At 46.4% G+C, this 19843-nt stretch overlaps 1 protein-coding gene across 3 annotated transcripts in view; it reads left to right on the forward strand.

The window, feature by feature from the left end:
* Positions 1–19843, forward strand: part of Ptprm (protein tyrosine phosphatase receptor type M) — a 694512-nt gene that overhangs the window by 592676 nt on the left and 81993 nt on the right. For all 3 annotated transcript variants that reach the window (XM_075956536.1, XM_075956537.1, XM_075956538.1), the window contains one exon: positions 8173–8260. In XM_075956536.1, coding sequence (XP_075812651.1) covers positions 8173–8260 — 88 coding nt within the window. The remainder of the gene's footprint in view (positions 1–8172; positions 8261–19843) is intronic.

A 19843-nucleotide genomic window follows, 5' to 3' on the forward strand; every position in this document is an offset into this window, starting at 1 on the left:
GGTAACACCTTCCACTCAGACCCTCTTGTCTACCTTGCAAACAGAGCAGCCCTTCCCTTCATGCCTGTGATGTCACTGCCTTGACACCTTGTGATTACAGTGGTCTCCTTGGGGTCTGCCAGCATAATGCACTGAGGACAGGGATGGATCCAGGGTCCAGAATCTCGGCAAGATCCCTCCATCTCTCTGACAACAGTATAACCATGAGAGGGGTGGGGACTGACCGGAGTTGAACCTGAAAAAGTCAACTTGGACTCCAGCATCGCATGGTGGATATTTAACTATTACAGATCCCTGCTGGTCCAGCCTCTGGCTATCCCTGCCCTCACTCGATGATAAACAGCAGAGACCCTGTCGAGGAAGACTGGATTGTAGATGCCACCTCTGAGTGCTGAAAAGCCCTCACTGAGAAGCCTTTGAAATCCCCCTTCAGGAGCAGGTTCTGGGGAGCTAGGTCTCCTAAGATTCTAAACTGAGAGTTTCCTCACAGGTTCGGGCAGCAAGAAAAGGCTTCAAATCTGAGGGAAGCATCCCCAAAAGAAGGGCTGCACAGCACTGCCTTTTTTCCTAGGCTGCCTTTTAAGGAAATGCTTTCTTTTAAAGCAAACATCAGCCGTCCCTGCGCTCTTGCCTCTCCTCTCTAACCAATGCTGTACCGCAGCTTGCCCAGCTCCGTAGAGACTACCCCTTCCTGAAGCAGCTGCAGCTTGCACACTGCTCCGATATCACGTGTCCCTGCCTTTGCCTCCGTCCCTCATTTAAGGAGTTTGTATTCATTTGTCGGTTAGTTGGATCTGTTTCCTTCCTCCCTTCCACTGGATCAGTGCTTTGGTACACTTGAGAAATATGTGACATCTTTTTTTTTTTTGGTTTTTTTTTTTTAACATTTTTTTTATTGATAAAAGAAGAATAAAGAAAAAAAAACAAATTTCCACCTCCTCCCAGCCTCCCCTTTCCCTCCCCCTCCTCCCACTCTTCTCCCCCTCCTCCCACCCCTCTCCCCTTCCCCCCACTCCTCTCCCCCTCTCTCTCCAGTCCAAAGAACAGTCAGGGTTCCCTGCCCTGTGGTAAGTCCTAGGTCCTCCCCCCTCCGTCCATATCTAGGAAGGTGAACATCTAAACTGGCTAGGCTCCCACCAAGCCAGCAGATTGCGTAGGATCAAAACTGCGTGCCAGTGTCCTTGGCGTCTCATCAGCCCTCATTGTTCGTCATGATCAGAGAGTTCAGTTTTATCCCATGCTTTTTTTGGTAATAGTCCAGCTGGCCTTGGTGAGCTCCCAGTAGATCAGCTCCACTGTCTCAGTGGGTGGGTGCACCCCTCGTGGTCCCGACTTCTTTGCTCATGTTCTCCCTCCTTCTGCTCCTCATTGGGACCTTGGGAGCTCAGTCCAGTGCTCCAGTGTGGGTCTCTGTCTCTATCTCCATCCATCGCCAGATGAAAGTTCTAAGATGATATGCAAGATATTCGTCAGTATTGCGCTAGGATGGGGTCATTTCAGGTTCCCTATCCTCAGCTGCCCAAGGAACTAGCTGGGGACCTCAGCTTGGGCACCTGGGAGCCCCTCTAGGTGTGACAGCCCTAGCTGTCCTGGAACTACCTCTTGTAGACCAGGCAGGCCTTGAACTCATGAAGATCTGCCTGCCTCTGCCTCCCCAGTGCTGGGATTAAAGGTGTGTGCCACCACCACCCTGCTATGGAATATGTTACATCATTCATGGGACGTGTGACCACTGGAAGGATTCTGAATTTTGGGGGGCAAGTGTAAACAGAAAGATTGGGTGTGCTTTAGATATCCAGCAAGAGCCATTTCATTACTTTGCTATAAATGTCATATTGCTTTCATTCAGGGTGACATTCAACAGCATAAGAAATAAATTCTGAAGGCCAGTCAGACACAGAGGGACTCATTCTGGCCACAGAGGCTCCGTGGTTGGTTTTAGGTGACAAACCAATGTTGGATAAAGGAAGACCATCATAGGACGAGTACCACCCAGCTCCTCATCCTCCTGACACTCAAAGTACAAAACCTCTGCAGGGTTCCTAACTGGAATAAGCTGTAACTTTTTAAAGATTGTATTTATTTTATTGGATATCCAGTGCTCTATCTGCATGTATGCCTGTGCACTAGAAGAGGGCACCAGTTATATATAGATAGTTGTGAGTCACCATGTGGTCACTGGGAAGTGAACTCAGGACCTCGGGAAGAACGGTCGGTGCTCTTAACCTCTGAGCCACCTCTCAGCCCCTAAGTTGTAACTTTTTAAAGGCCACTGAATTGCTAAGAGTTTGATAACTTCTTCAAAAGGTGCAGTGGTTTCTGTAGACACCACACAAATGGGTCTAGATTCTTGTTCTCATCCATTTTCACCTCTTCCGGCCTTGAAGTGTCCTATACTTTGATTGCTTTTGTCTGGGCCATAGAGGAGGACAGTGACCAGAGGCCACCATAACCACTGGGCATGAACTTCTGGGCCCGTTTCTATCAGCACTCCACTTTGTGACCATTCAGACAAAGTTAGATGTTTCCCATTGCCTTAATGCTCTAGCAATAAATTGTTTATATGGACCTAATAAAATGCAGTGCTTGGAAGAACCAGAAGAGAAATATGGACAGAAAACAAAGAAAGTTCAGAGACTCTGCATGCCCCGATGGGTTCATCTTCCTCCTTTCCGGGTGATGATTTCAATAGTTTTAACGTGCACAATTTTATTCATAAGAGAAAGGGAGGAAAAATTCGATTTCAGAAGCTTCTAAAACACTTGACCCCGCACTGCCTGTAAAGGCTGCCGTTCCATACCGGCTTGACCCGCAATCCTGGCTTTTCTGTTAAATAGGGTTTCCTTCCTCTCTTTTTAATATCTGAGAGCCGTGGCATTTTTTAACAGACTGCATCATTTTGGAGTACCGTTCTCTTGAGGTGAGCCACTGCGATGTGTAATTGTGTCCTGTGGGAAATGAAGGTGGGACGAGGGGTGTAGGAGGAGGTTATTGAATCACAAGAACACGTTCCCTATTCAGAAAAAGATGACAGCGTGCAGGATGTTCAATTTCCTTCTGCCCCGTGACCGTGGCGAGCCCGGCGTCTTAAAGCTCTGCTTTAAGTCATTGGTATTCACTGGAGCCTGCCTGGTTTTGTTTTTTATTGTTTCAGAAACGTATTACTCTCTCAGAGCGGTTCCCAGGTTTGCTGCCTTTTCTTGGTATATAGGAGCTAGGGTAGTCAGAGGAAACACTTTAATTACATTTTAAGTAGAATAAAAGCATAAGTATAGTTATGAAAATTCTAACAGAAGGTGCAGTGAGACCATTAACTTAAATCCCCAAAATGCATAAAGTAGGTTTCTTTGTAATAAAAAACCATAGTTAGTGCATTGAATGGTACCTGCATATTAAAGACCTGCCCTAAACACATAATGCCTAGCTGTGATGTGGTAGTTGAAGCTCCTCTGTAAAACGTGTCCTGGGGATGTGGGGCATCACTCTCTGTGTCCTGGGGATGCAGGGTATCGCTCTCTGTGTCCTAGGGATGCAGGGCATCGCTCTCTGTCTCCTAGGCTCGTCCTTGAGGTACTGCTCCAGAGATGCAAGTCGACCACCAAATAATCATCATCACACTGTCCCTTCCATGTCCCCTCTGCTCTCTCTCTCATTGGGCCATTTCCCTAGATCATCTGTGCTTTGATTAAATTTGATTTGAATGAACTTGCAGATAATTTTATCCAGCGAAAACCGTGAGGTGAGAGAGAGGGGAGGAACCGAGATCTGTACCGAAGCTCGAGCAGAACAGAGACACCTGAGGAGAGGAAAGGCCAAGTAATCCCTGAGCCAGCACATCCTTACAAAGTCTGAGTCTTTTGAGGGGTCTCTGCTATGGCACTGAGCGGATTCAAAGGTTGGCTGGCTGTACTTTCAATGGACTTGACAAAACTATTCCAAAGAACCATCTAGAAAGGTACAGCATAAATTATGTAGTGTCTCTTCCTGAGAAGATCGGTTCAAGGTTGAATTATAATCAAAGCTTCAATCTGAGTCACTTAAAGTTGTATAGCTTTGACCTCTTAATTTTTTTTTAAAAAAAAAAAAAGATAGCTTAAAAACCTCTTTATTCTTGCCCAGAGAAAAAGGGCCCCAATGTGAGTCTTCTAACGCACAGATGTCATGATTCTCCTCTCTGATATGGACGCTGGATAGACTGATGCCGGTCAGCCACAGTCAAGTGGCGATACACATTAATGAAGATGGGTTAAACTAATATGTGAGAGCTAGCCGATAATGGGCCAGGCGGTGTTTAAATGAATACAGTTTCCATGTGGTTATTTCGGGTATAAGCTAGCCGGGTGGCAGGATGCAGCCCGCCACTCTTCCTACTACTACACAGACCAGATGCAAAGCAGTTGTACAGCGCTAATGTGTTCTTGTCTCTGAGAATTTGAAACCAAGAGAACCACGGGTGCTGCGTGCGGAGTAACCCTGGGTGCTGGGTGCTGAGTAACCCTGGGTGCTGGGTGCTGAGTAACCCTGGGTGCTGAGTAACCCTGGGTGCTGGGTGCTGAGTAATCCTTGGTGCTGGGTGCTGAGTAACCCTAGGTTCTGGGTGCTGAGTTACCCTGGGAGCTGGGTGCTGAGTAACCCTGGGTACTGGGTGCTGAGTAACCCTGGGCGCTGTGTGACGAGTATGCCTTACTGTTGACTTGACAGGATTTACAATCACCTATGAGACTGGCAGGTCCTTTCCAGCAAACATGAAGGAGGTAGAGAGCCCCACCCTGAATGTAGAAGGTACCACGTCATGGGCTGGGGATGAACAAAATAAAGTAGTGCCAAGCACAGAGCTCACGTCAATGTCCTCTGCTCTCTGGGTGCTCTGCCCTAAGCTCCTGCCACCATGCTGTCCTACCCAAGTGCAGGGCGAGCAACCATGGCTGTAGCCATGAGGACTGTAATTATCACAGGCTCTGATGTGAAGAGCCCATGCGTCATGCTACGTCTCCACAGAGTACCCATTCATGTGGAGGCTCTAGCTTGTTACGGCATAAATTAGGTAGAGCGTGAGACTCTTAATCTCAGGGTCATGGGTTTGAGCCCCACGTTGGGTGCCAAAATGTTACGACGTAAATGAACGGCAGGCAGAAATTATAATAAAATATTCAGCTTTAATAAGGAAAAGACTTACAGAACCAAGGTTCCCGTGGAGAACAGGAAAGCAGAAGGGAAGGCAGGGAGCACACCCACAATATTTATTAGTAAAAAATAACCTTAGGGGACCCTGCCCTTCAAGCAAGGTGATTGCCTGGTCTTCCCCTACATTAGCTAGTTTAACATCCTAACTGAAAACCTCCACTGTAAAGAGATGTAAAATGTAAAAGTAAATGCTCTTCCGTATCTTTAGATGGAAATCTAAGGATTACCTGTATCCTTTTAGGTAGCAATAGTCTTGCCTTTTCCTATAAAGTCCCTGTCAGAGCAGGAGGGCTCACAAAAAGTAGGGGTTAAGAGAACGCATTGCTCCCTGCTACCTTTACCCCAGCGAGGCTCCGCTGAGTCTCTAGCTGATGCCCACCTCAGGATAAGCTCCGAAATGGGACAAGATTGGTAATTCTCATATTTGTCTTTCATGGTTACCAGTTAACAATGGAAGCAATGGGTTCACATAACTGCTGTGGGTAAGGGCTCTTGGAAGTACCACGATCACACTGAAGACACAGCTGCAGGGTAAATAAGCACCAGACCACACAGGGGCCTCTGCCTGGCAGGGGGGCCAGTTGTCTGTGCCCCTGCGACGCTGTGCCTCTGGTGACCCCGTAAACTGCAGCAGGGGCTCACTAGATGTCAGCGTCCCCCTCAAAGTCGGTTATCTTCTTCCCTCTTCCTACAGAATAATAAAGGAAAAAAAAAAACCCAGAACTTTTTAGATGAGTAGAAAAGGCAGGGCAAGTGAAATTGTAATTAAATCATGACAAACTTGAAGTCGAATTACATTGTTAGAAGTTAAATCATAGTTATTACTCAAACTGTGAAATAATTGTCATTCATAGAATAACAAAGACACTTTGAGAACAAGAATATTTGACTTTAGAAATCCCTGGAGCTATTTTTAAATGTGTATTATAAGGCAGAGTAGAGTTAACATGCTGTAGCTTGTCATGGGGCTGTGTTAATGATAATCCCCTGATTGTATCATGGTCTTGTTCCAGGTGGAATTATCTGGTGAGCTTTTAACTGTGTTTTATTGTCTTCATTTATCAATAACTTGAAAATATTTCATTTTTATTTATTCTGTATCCTCGGGTAGTTTATTCTTCAACGAGTAATAAATGGCTGTCATTTCTATTGTTTGTACGCAGAACCTCTAATCTTTGTCTTTTCTTAAGGGTTTTTTGAAAATTTATTTTTGTTTTATACGTGTAAGTGTTTTTACATGCATATATGTACCCACAGAGCCCAGAAAAGAATATCATAGTCACTAAATCTTGAGTTACAAATGGTTATGAGCCCTTATGTGGGTGCTTGGAACCAAACCCAGGTCCTCTGCGAGAGCAGCAACTGCTCTTAACCACTGACTGTCCTCTGCAGACATTCTCCCTAAGATTTTTCACAGTGATAAATATATTTTAAATGTCTTTCAAAGGTAGAATGTCGTTTTTATGCTCATGGCTAAGGGACCTTAGATGAAGATAGGCAATTTACGACTTAGTTCTCATGTTGATGGTAAGACCTTTGTGCTCCTGCACGCCAGGAAGTGCTGGCTTCTGCGGCTTTGTGCCATGGGTCCACCGATGACAGGGTTTAAAATCCAGGGGCTGGACCCAGCTATGATCGGGCTCTTCTCCAGCCTCTTAGTTGTGAGAACTCAGCTGGAGTATAGGAAAAGACCTGATTTGGCAAGATAAATGGGGATGGCACCATTATGTCTGAGTGAAATCTATGTAGGGCGGTGTTGTTCATGCTTGGAAGTTTGGACTTTACTGTGCTCGGGCTTCCTTTCAATATGGAGCCTTTAAGAAATGAAGCCTGGTGGCAAACTCTTAGGTCCACTGGAGGAGGCCCTCTGAAGGAATTGTGGGATCCCAGTCTCTCAGCCTCCCTGTGTCCCACTCTGACCCCCCAAACCTTCTGCCACTGTGTTTTTAGCCTGACACCATCCACCACCAGGGGCCAAGCAAGCAAGGCTGCGTGATCTTGAGTAGGCATTAGCAAGTCTCTATTGTCTTTATAAGCAGCCTGCCTCTGGTATGTCGTTCAAATTACAGAAAATGGACGGATACAGACAGGTCTCCAAAGTTTTAGGACACTTTCTTTTATATCAAAGCAATATTACGCACTGTAACGAAACAGTGCCGTCCGTCATTCATTCAGTAAGCCACGAGGGCATAAGCTCCAGGTAAACGCTGACCATGCCGTCCCCTCCCAGAGTCCATCCTGATGACAGGCCTATGCCGAGCCTGTCTGTTGTACCCATGGTTGGGACGCTGCATGCCAGGCAGGCTAGCCTAGAACCGCTTGAGCCCATCTCAGCGGCACTAGGGATCCATTTAGCTAGGGTCTGTGACAAAGACAAGAAACAAACCTCTCTCGATGGCCATGTTACCTAGCAGTGCCCGTAGCTTCCGTGTGGAATTGACTATGGGGAAAATGCCTATGGGCACTAACGTGGGAATGAAGCCCGGATCAATCCTGTTGTTTGCCCACTGGTATCAAAAGGTGTTTTCATTATAAATGGGATGGGAAAACCTAATGTGACTATTAAAGTCTCGAGGCATAAGACATCTAAATGAAATTCAAAATATAGTATAGGATTTTAATCTTGAAGTCATGAAGGTTCTAGCCCAAAATAACAGTCCTTTGGTTAATTGGGGAGAAAAAAAAAATACCTTCGTGTGTCTTTAAAAGAGTAGTGAAAACTTACAATGAAATTTGGGGGATTTTTTTCTTCATCGAATATTCCAGTAGAGTATTATTCAAATAGATTGTGGGTTTTCTCTTTACCTTCTAGCTCCGTGAGAGGCTAGCCAGTGCAAAACAGCCAAACAAAATATTCCCAAGATAAAATAGCTTCAGTCTTGTGACCGGTGCCCGCTTGACCATCGCCCACGTTTTAAGGACACCCCCTCCCATTAAGATCCCTCGGTTCACTTTGTCATGCTGAGTGTCACTTCCTCTTTCTTCCAGAGCTTCTTTGAAGGGCAGTCGGCACCATGGGACTCCGCTAAGAAGGACGAGAACAGAATGAAGAACAGATACGGGAATATCATTGCATGTAAGTGACAATGGCCGTGTGCGCCTGGAAGGACTGGTCACCAGGCTCATGCAGTGAGGATTTACTGGGCAATTACTGCCTCCATCTCTGCTGCAAGAGCTAGTGTTAAGGCTTGTGCTAAGCAAAGGAAAAATCGTCTGTGACCCCAGCGACATCGGTGCACCCTCCGTGGGGACCTGGTTTTACTTTTAGATTTAAGGTGTAGCTAATGCAGGTCATGTTACAACACTGAGGAAGAAAATGCATTTGGAAGGAGTAAACATCCCAGGCCTAATGTTTCCCAACTGCTGCATGAGGATGAATAGAAGCGTTGGCTTCCAGCAGGCTCCATGCACAGAGCCGTGCACGCGTTGGCGCATTAATCCTCCGGACACTGGGTTCGGTAGGTCAGTAATAGCCCCATTTTAAGGGCAGGAAAGCGAAACTCGGAAGTTAAATGATAGTCTCCGTATCACAATACTCATTAGCAAAAGGGCTAGGATTACATCTCAGAAATTCCCAGCGCCTGCGAAAACCGAGCACTGCCATCCATAATGCCTCAGACAGTTTTTAAATCGAGCCCAACCTCATTAATGTTCCGTAACCATGCCGAGACGCATAGCAGATTGATGAGCCTCCTTCTCCCAGGGCTCAGACCATCCATCCTCTGCATTCAACTGCTCCAAGTCATGGAGGATGGCATCAAGGTGCTGATGGGCCCACTGTGGCCACCTAGCAGAATCCAGGCTGTTTATGAAGGAGCACGAGCCTGGGCCTGGCTGCGAGTGTCTTGCTCATCATGCCATGTTACTTAGGAAAGAACAAACTTGGAGGGAACAGGAATTTCAAGGGAGCCGTGTATTTGTTTTATCGATCGTGAAAGCACAGCTAATTCCTGCTGCCTGCCTGAACGTTCCTTGGCTTGACGGTACGTTTCTATGGTAGTGATGCCCCCAGACACTTCCGGTGCTTTTGCAGACCTGCTCAGCCATTCGAGTCACAGGTTACTGAGTGCTTGGAATGCGGCTGTTAGGACTGAGAAACTGAATTCTTTAACTTTTCTTTCGTTTTCATCCTTTTGGATTTAAATAGAGCACGACACTGGCGGCTATCATATTGAACAGTTACCTAGTTACTTCTCGATTTCCTTGACAAAACACCATAACCAAGGCAGCTTATAAAAGGAAGCATTTAATTTGGGGCTCACAATTCAAGAGGGTTAGATTCCGTGACCAGCATGGCAGGGAGCATGGTTCTGGAGCAGTAGCTGAGAGCTTATATCCTTGTCAACAAGTAGAAGAGAGAGAGAGAGACAGAGAGATAGAGACAGAGACAGAGAGACAGACACAGACTGACTGGGATGGTATGGACTTTTGAAACATCAAAGCCCCATCCCCAGTGACACACTTCCTAATCCTTCCGAAACAGTTCCAGCAACTGGAGTCCAGGTATTTAAACATGGCCCTATGAGGACCATTCTCGTTCAAACCATCACAACAATAGAGATTGTTGATACGTTTTATACAGAGAAAAGAGTAGGGCCTACACAGAACACAGAAGGTTCCAGCCAAGGCTTGCCTTCCCTATGGAGACAAAGGCCAACTACTGCCTTTTCAGGGATATAAATGTCGCATTGGAATGCTTCACTGGCTGGCCTTTAAAACACACCATGGTAGCTTAGGGGTCCGGGGCTGTATCATTGTCATTATGGGCAGGAAATGTGCCCTGAGGTTGAGAGTTGGACTTCCCCTTGGTGAAGTGAGTTGGCACTCTGGGACACTTGATCAGTATTGAACACTGACAGTGCAGAGATCATAGCAGAGCCAGAAGGCTGACTGATGACTGTGGCTGTCTTTAACTCACCATAGAGAATTACAGAAGGAAAACAGGTCTTCTTGGCCTACATGGCCTTCCCAGTTATGGTCTCTGAGATTCACTGCAGCCTTGCTTTGTGGATGCATCCATATTTCTCTCATGGCTTGCAAGACCCTGACCAAGAATCTCTTCCACTTCATGTTAAAGTCCAAGCAAGGTATTCTTTATATATATATAATTATTATTATTTATCTATTTATTAAAGATTTCTGTCTCCTCTCCGTCGCCGCCTCCCATTTCCCTCCCCCTCCCTCATCAGCCCGAAGAGCAGTCAGGGTTCCCTGCCCTGTGGGGAGTCCAAGGACCTCCCACCTCCTTCCAGGTCTAGTAAGGTGAGCATCCAGACAGCCTAGGCTCCCACAAAGCCAGTACGTGCAGTAGAATCAAAACCCAATGCTATTGTTCTTGACTTCTCAGCAGTCCTCATTGTCTGCTATGTTCAGCGAGTCCGGTTTTATCCCAGGCTTTTTCCGACCCAGTCCAGCTGGCCTTGGTGAGTTCCCGGTAGAGCATCCCCATTGTCTCAGTGTGTGGGTGCACCCCTCGCAGTCCTGAGTTCCTCCAAGCAAGGTGTTCTTTCACACACTAAGGGACAGGGTTCTTGTCCTGTACTCAGTGTAGTGTGTCCTTGTTCTGGGAATTCCAAAGGCCATGCCATGGTAAAAGTTTTGTGCAGTAGAGCACCAAGCCTGCTTCTCCAGGAAGTCTAGCTGAGTGCTTACCTTGTAGGTTACTTGTGAAACGCTTTCAAGGGAGGGTATGTGCTGCACACGCATGTTTGAGAGCACATACATGTACGAGTGGCTATGCATAGATACAAGGAGGGCTTGGAGTCTTGCTGTACCCCTCGCTTCCTTAGTCCCTTAAAACAAGACGTGTCGCTGACCTTGGAGCTAGGCTGGTGGCCAGCAAGCTCCAGCCATTCTCCTGTCTCTCCCCTCCATATCACTAAAGTAGCAGGCGAGGCGCAGCCATCCCTGCCTTCTTACGTGGGTCCTGGGAATTTGAACTGCAGGCACTCTTACACACGGAACTACCTCCCAACCTGAGAAATACCTTCAAATGATGAGGGAATCGTAACTGAGGTTGAGCATCTTCGCTCTGAAGATCTGACATCCAGAATCTGAGGCTTTTTGAGCATGAAAAGATGCCACAAGTGGAAATGTCCACAGCAATAACATTCCACAGTATGAAACGGGTTTCAGGATTGTATAAAACTACCTTCGGGGTGTGCATTCAGGGAGGGCGTGAGGCAGAAGTGAAATTCACCTGTAGGCTTGGGGCCTCACCCCAAGAGATCTTGTGTGTGTCTGTATCTCTCTCTCTGTGTGTGTGTGTGTATACATAACATGCACATGTAAGTGTGTGTGTGTGTGTGTTTATGTATTCCTGCAGTATTCCAGAACCCCAAAATTCCCATTTCTGGTTCCAAGCACTTTGTGATCGGGGATATGTTAACCTATGAAAGCTAGCATTTACTAGATTGCACACCACTCAGCAATTTACACAGACTTAACTTGTTTACTCTCTATAAGAACAGCATGAGATGAGTGTGTGTGTGTGTGTGTGTGTGTATGTGTGTGTCTTTGTCTGCATGTGTGTCTGTGTGAGGATATATATGTGCATGTGTGAGTCTATATATGTGTGTGTATTTGTCTGTGTGTGTCTGCATACACTTACACCGCATGCATGCCTGGTGCCTGAGGGGGCCAGAAAAAAACATATAGGATCCCAGGCACTGGAGTTAGAGGTGGTTGTGGACATCCGCATGGGTGCCGGGAATCAAGCTTGGGTCCTCTAAAAAAGCTTAACCTTTGAGCCTCTATCCTAAGAGATAGTTACTATTTAAGCATCTGTTTTCAAAGCCTTACAACTAGGGCAGAAAAGAGTAACATGGCAGAAGGACCGACCGTGGCTGGTTCACAGAAGATACACACGGAAGCAGAGCAGATTGAAATCTTGCTGACACCGTAGGTTTCCAGCATGAGAGACAAGACAGGCCGAGACAGGCAGGAAATAGTAGGTCTCCGGCTGTCAAGTGGAACTACATTGCTGAAGTCCTGCTGGGACCTGATGGGAGGATAGCGGGAGAAGCAGTGATCAGGAAAGACCCTGAAGGGAAAACGGGAGAGCATAGGTCTTGGGGTTGGGAGGCTGAATTTGGGGTCCCATCATGCCTCTATCTGAATGATCTTGGGTGAGTCGTGAACCTTCTTTATGTGGCTATTTTCTGAGAGCACTGCCTGCTATAAAAGTGAACAAGCATTAAAATGACATCATTGTTCCCTGTGGTGGGGAGAGTATATTGTCTTCATCACAACTCCTGTCTTATTCTTTTTAATGATTTATTTTATATGCATTGGTGTTTTGCCTGCACATAGGTAAGGGTATCAGATCCCCTGGACTTACAGACAATTTGTGAGCTGTTCTGTGGGTGCTGAGAATCGAACCCAGCTCTGGAAGAGCCGCCAGTGCTCTTAACTGCCGAGCACCTCTCCAGCCCTTCCTGTCTTATTCTTTCATAGCTTAGAACAGTCATAGGGTCGTTTAAAATGAAAGCACGAAGATTGAGCGAATCAGAATTGTGAAGTTTGGGGCGTCACACGATATCCTCAGGTAAACACAGGGTTATCCTGCCGCTTAAGAGTCACCATCCCTGTGACCAGCGAGCCGGCTCTCCACAGGCTGGGCTGTGACATGCTTCTCTGTGTCACGTGGCCGCCTGTGGCCTTGCATGCCACATTTCCTATCTTCCGGGTGCTTCCCACCCTGTCTCCTCTTTGTCCCCTCTCTGCACTTCCACACTGGATTGCCCTGTTCATGTGCCTTTCCAGAGACGATGTCACGCAGAGACTCCCCTACTCCAGCTACTCCATCCAGTCTCCCTCCTTCTGTCTCTGCAGTACCTGGATGCCTCTCCAGATGCACAGCCTTCTCTCCTTCTAGGTTGCCACATTTTCTAAACTCTCTCTAGATTTGTCTGTCATTTATAACTCATTATTTATGTGAGTATATTTTATGTGACTGTGTATCGTGTGTATCATTTATTTATGATATAGCGAGTCTATAAACTGGCTATTTGTGTAATCATCTCTGGGGCTTTTGTGTTGACATTCCCTGAGACACTGATCCCTTGAACCTGCCAGTTATTAATGTTTCGACAGTAGAAGCATCCAGGGCTTTAGAACTAGTGATGTTCTCTGTGTGAACTGGGGTTTTCGATACTATACATGCGTGAGGGAAACCCACCGGCTTTGTCATGAAAGGGAGAAGCGCCCGACAATAGCCTCTACCCTGTATCTGTGTGAGACCTTGTGACCTGAGAGCGGGGTCGCTGGGGAGAAGACCCAAGAGTGAGTTCCCTTAGCCATGTTGTGAATCTACCGAAGTGCTTTTTACTAACGTGAGTAGTACCGTTCAGAAACTGTTTCATTAATATGTGACTCTGTGTGTGTGTGTGTGTGTGTGTGTGTGTGTGTATGAGAGAGAGACAGGGAGGGAGGGAGAGAGGGAGGGAAAGAGGGAGGGAGGAAGGGAAGGAGGGAGAACTACCTCTTAGCTATTATTGAAACTATGCAAAGATTTGGGGAGAAAAAGGAGAGTAAGAATCCTTACCTAACATAACCTAACCTAACCCATGTGTGTGCCCCCATGTATATATGCTTATGTCTTTATAGGCATAGATGACAATTGGCATTCTGCCTACCTAGAGATTTATATAAATGCAGAAAGGCCAGTTCCCCTCCCTGAGATGTCTGCCTCATAGAATCAAGGCATTGAGGGCAGCCCCTCCTCTTGGCGTGAGGAATTGTGGGATGCGGTGCATATATCATAGAGATTCTCCTCAGTGCTTTCCGAAGAACATGAAGGAAGCTCGTAATGATCACGCTCATTGTTTCACAGCCGTGTTTGCATATAAAACGGTGCTAACGGCGCCTCCAAACCGTTTATTGGCTTGGCTCTTAAGTAACTTAAGCTTTTCCTTTATTTATACTATAAATTTGCTGAGCTGGCCCTCTCCACATCGAAGCGAGCGTTCTGTCTGCCATCACCACCACCACACACACACAGACGGAGCCCTTCTAATCCGCTCAGCGATTCCCGGTTATAACTTAACTCCAAGTGAAGGCAATCACCAAATCTCCCAGCTAACGAGGCAGCCCCTTTGCAGCTGCTCCTCATTGTGGGGTACTGGTAGAGAAAAGAACGAGCCAGAATCCATAGGAACGGCATTCCCAGGCAGATTCTCTCTCTTCTTCTTTGTCATGTATTCAACAGATACATATTTAATGACTATGCGCCTGGTCCTGAGCCCAGCTGAAATCCCCACCTCCACATATGTTTACATGTGAGCTTCATATACACTAGACACTGTTGTGTACATCAGAGACCCAGCGGGGTACCCAATACACAGGATGGCGGGAGGACCGCAGAGCAGACTGAGCAGCCGCTAAGAGCGTAATATAGAATGCGCATTGCAAAGAGATGCTGGAATGAGGGAACTGAGCAGGCAGAGTGATGGGGTGGGGTGCAAGGTTCAGTTTCTAGGATGTGGTCCAGGAGGACCCCCGTGGGTCAGAACTTGAGGCAGAGAATGAAGAGAGCAGTAACTACAAGGCGAGAACAGGCAGAGCAGAGAGGTAGGTGGGAAATTTCAGGCACGAGGCACTGGGGTGTCACTGAGGCACTACAGGGACAAAGTTGGTAGAGTCTCTACCCTCATGAGTCTGACAGCCCCAGGGCAGAAGTTGGAGGCGCTGTGGAAGGAATTATATGATTATACATGATGACGCAAATGGTTGAGATACAAGTTAAGGGCACAACCAACGGGACATGATGCCACTAGAGCTGGAGTTTTGGAGACTGACTTATTTGGAGGTGTGGGAAGGGCCCCTGAGGGTGTGACATGGAACATGACAAGACGAAGTGATAGGAAGAAAAAGATTGCAACAGAGGGGACTTTAGGTAAGCCACCCCTGTTATACTGCCACACAGGCAGTGGGGGACTTGAATCTGTGGAACTGAGGGAAAACTAGGTGATTGGAATGGAAAGGTGAGAGCTAAATGGCAGAAAAAGAGAAGGAGGGGAGAATCCAAACCATATCCTAGAGGACATCATGTCATTTACTCTTTATTAGACGAACAGTTTCACTAGATGAGCATGTGTTGGTCATCAACCATGCACTGAATTTTTTGGACCAAACTGTGATATAGAAAATCAATCAGTTAAGAGATCTTTAGTAGGCCCAAGTGAGAAATGTATGTTGTAGATTCAAACAAAGCAACTCAATCCAAAACAAATCGGGATAGAATGTGAAGGGTCAGATAGATAAAGGCCAGAGAGACAGATGGACAGGAGGATGATAGATGGACAGGCTATGTACTCAGATAAGAACAAATCCGAAGAAGAGATCCGGAATGGGCTTGCGGTCGGCAGTGACATGGGAAGCTAGTGAGTAAATTTGGGACATTTTGGAACATTCTTATGCGCTGTTGATGGATAAGCTAAAGAAAGGGGCTGTTCTAGGAATGGTAAGGAAGGGGCCTGGTGCCAGAAATGAGTTAGTGAATCATGGGGCAGATGGGAACGGTCCAATAGAATCTTCTGGTAGAAGAGAAGGGCACACAAGGAGAGTCTGTGGCGGGGCGCAGAGCATGTGGAGACCCCAGGAACCACCCATGGGCTGGGGGGCTGTAATAGTGGGCCATGTTGAGCCTACAGATGGAGGCTGGGTGATGCTGGAGTCCTGATGGGAAATGTAGTTCCGTGAAGACTGACTTGGCGCTGGTGGTGGCAGCAAGCCTGTCCTTGCACAGAAGAGAAGGAAACGTCCATTCTGAGTTTGCCCCCTACTGGAGCCAGCCTTTCTTTCCCAGTGCGTGTGCTAATCAGAAACTAAGAGGAGGTTACTTAATCTCATCTTTCCCTCTAGATTGCCTTAACCAGGGACCCCACTTTGATGGCCCAGAGTGAAGACATTTTCCCTGGGATTTTTATATTGGAGTCAAGTTCATCTCTCTCTGCTAATTGAGCAACTCCAGCAACGTACAGCTGTCTTCCGCAGGCTCGGCTGTGCAAACCAGGGCAGAGGAAGGAAGAGATCAAATGTTTCCTTAGATGGAAAGGAACTGGAATCCGGAATCTTTTAGCATAAATTCAGGTAGACGGACTAATGGTGAGGACTGAGGCAGCGTGTTTGGAAAGACATGGAAAACTCAGAAAAGCCAAGAACTAGAGTCGGGGGTCCCTGGAAGGTTCTGAGCAGAGGAGACTAGCGGAGTTACATGGAGAAGCTACAGACAAGGCAAGGCACTAGCCAGCTGATACCAAGAGGGGTCTGCATGAGGAGACCCCTGCAGTGAGACCCAGCTTTCCTCCTCTGCCTGGAGCCCAGAGCTGCATGTCTGGGGTACACCAGTGTAACCAGCAATGGGTAGCATCCCAAACACCCCCCTGAGTGATGCTCACGCCTCCTCTTTCACAGGCTGAACCTTGCTATGTGTGCAGCAGAACCCTTGGCCGGATGTAAGCACACGAGGAGCAAAGCCATGCTTCGCGGAAATCACTGGGAATCGAATTAATTTCAAGTTGCCTCTCAGAGGCCAGATGTTACCTAGGTCACTGGAATTCTCATTCAGTATTTAACTTAACTATGCCATCAATATTTCGCAGAGGGAGAACTGGTTAGAGATGAAAGCGTATAAATCTCAGGCTCTTTTCCTGCCACTGGGAGAGTATCTGCTCACCTGTCAGTTAAAATTACAAAGCCATTACCAATATTGTTCGGTATAATAGGAAAGCGTGAAAGCATTTGCAGCTACTTGGGGTGTTTGTAAATAACGTTATTTGATTTTTTAAAAAAGGTATAAATATCATGTTTGGAGAATTTGGAGCCTAAAGACCTGTATTACTTGTTTAGTGTTTTTTTTTTTTTTACTTAAGCTGCAATAGTTTTCTGAAGTTTTTTTCTTTCCATTGATACATAGTAATTCTAAATATCAATGGCAGTACAGTATGACTGTCCAGTACATGTGCACACAATATGGAATAATCAGCCTTCCTCAACCTTAAATGTTTATCATGGAACTTTGAATCCATCTCTTCCAGTTCTTGGCAAAATATAGAATAAACTGTTGGGAACGATCATTGCCACCATCGTGCTATACAACATGAGCTTCCTCCCCTTGTCAACTGTGTCTTGGTAGCTTTGCTCAGTGTCTTCCCCCACCAACACCTTCCTAGCTACACATACAGATCTGCTTCAGCACGGCACAACACACCTGCCGTGCACACCTCCTGTGCACACCTCCTGTGCACACCTCCTGTGCACACCTCCTGTGCACACCTCCTGTGCACACCTCCCGTGCACACCTCCCGTGCAAACCTCCCGTGCACGCCGGTACACGTACCCACGGAAAGTGCAGGCCAATGGTAACAATATGTGGTAGTTTTTAACAACCAGGTCTTCATGTGCTGGTTTCTTAACCCCAAAATATCAGTACCCCAAGTGAGAAAAGGTACATTCAAGGAAAGTAACCAACGCACTCAAAACCCGGATGGAACGTGGAGTCAGACAGATAAAGGAGTCATGTCCAAAGACATATAGATGGCGGCTGGAGAGATGGTGGCTCAGGGGTTAAAAGCACTGCCTGCTCTTCCAAAGGTCCCGAGTTCAATTCCCATCAACCACATGGTGGCTCACAACCATCTGTGATGAGATCTGGTGCCCTCTTCTGGCCTGCAGGCATACATGCAGACAGAATACTGAGAATACTGTATACATAATAAATAAATAAATCTTTTTTAAAAAGACATACAGATGTACAGGTGGCTGGATGGATGGGGCATGTGCTCGAGAGGGAGCAAGTTTAAAGAAGAGATCAGGAATGAGATTGATATGGAGTCATGTGGGAAGCCAGAGAGTATATGTTGGGGATATCTTGACGCATTTGCCCCTTTCCTCTATCTGAAGTATTTGGGGATTAACAGTCTTTATACAGATGGAGCTTCACAGAGCAGCTGAGTGTGTTAATGTTATGACGGAGAACATGATGAGCTGTGGTTATAATGTAAACATTACTTGTGTTTTAGTTGAATACTAGGCATGCATGGAAAATAACTTCTTTTTCTCTAATTGAAAAAACAATGTGTATATGTTAAAGAAAATGTGTCCAATGAAGTTGAGGAAACGGCCCGGAACGCCATCGTCCTAACTGAAGTCCTGCTAACATTTGTTAAGTTTACCCTGGGCTTTGCTTTCCAAGTCAGGAAGTTATTGACTTTGTTTCTTTCTTTTTTTCTTTTTTAATTTTTTTCATTTCTGTTGGTTTTGTTTTCTAAGCAAAATAGAGGCAGCATTTTTTTCTGATGATGAAGACAATATATAGCATGTAGACAGTTGCAGTATGTAAAATCACATCAAAGCTCAGCCTCACAGAAGCCCCCTCCTTCCGGTGGCCACACTGCGTAAAGCTGTGCACACACAGCCTCCACACAGCGTGTGCAGGAAAGTCATGGGTCCCTTTCATAGAGCAGGACATATTGGCATGTAAACTAGGGATACCTCCTAACAGTGGCACTTCAAGTAATCTCTGGTCTACTCATCTTTAAAAGGGTGTATATGCAGAATGAAGAGATGTTTTGGTGTGTTGTTTAATGAATAATCACCAGAAACGAAATCTGTCCTGATTCAACACAAGCACCCTTTTCTAATATTTTCAATTCGACCACATCCAACTTGTAGCTGTGGAGCAGGCGGATACAGAGGGCTGACTATACACACGCATGTGTTCGGTGTGCTGGCTTGTGACCTGCTCTGCCTCACTCTGCCACAAGAACCTTCCCAGGTAGATAGCCGAAAGCCAGAGCAATCCCCTTTCATGACTGTCTTAACAGCCCTTTGCCCATGTGATCCACTGTCGCTCCGTCCGCTGTTGATGTCGCTGAATGATTGAGGCGGTGAAAGGAAAAAGATGTGTTTTAGAAAAGCTGCTGCCAGCGTAGATGTGACAGAGTCAAAGACGACGTAGGCCAGGTGACAAATGACCTCGTCTTGCACTGTGCCATTTACAGTCCTTGAACTGACCGCTAGTGTGTGTAGCTGACACCTTTGAACACACCGCTTATATTAACTCACTGAATCCTCACATGGTACGGTGTCACCAGCATTACTACTCCCGTTTTACTATAGACTGACTCCGATAGCCCCTTCTCGTTAATGCTGATGCATGGCTAGTTTACCATGTCACTAGGACCACATCCACGGAGAAACCTCTTTGTACTGAGTCAGTGCCAAGTTCCTGTCCTTATCCTAAACAACACTGGAGAGCAGCTCTTTACCTCGCATTTCCATGCGAGATGGGGATTTGTATAGGTTACATGCGAAGAGTATGACATTTTACAGAAAGAATATAAGTATCCATAGATTTGGGTATTTATGCAGTTCTGAGGCAGAGCCTGATCGTATACCAAGGAACAATTGGATCTTCCTGACAGGTAGGTTCAATTCCCGCAGGTCACACTTACTTTAACTCTGAAAGAGAGAATACCTCTTAACCTTTTCCCAATTTTAGACCTTTCTAGCAAATGGACATCAATATTGTATGCCTTCTCCATTAGCAAGCTAGAGTCCCTGCTTCTACTGCCTGTACATCACCAGAGAGTGGGGACATGCCCGTGTCAGGAAGATCTTTCCAGCAAAGGGCTCTTAAGACTGGAAGTCCGTGAGT

This window comes from Microtus pennsylvanicus, chromosome 22, assembly GCF_037038515.1.
Source record: "Microtus pennsylvanicus isolate mMicPen1 chromosome 22, mMicPen1.hap1, whole genome shotgun sequence".
NCBI classification, from domain to species: Eukaryota; Metazoa; Chordata; class Mammalia; order Rodentia; family Cricetidae; genus Microtus; species Microtus pennsylvanicus.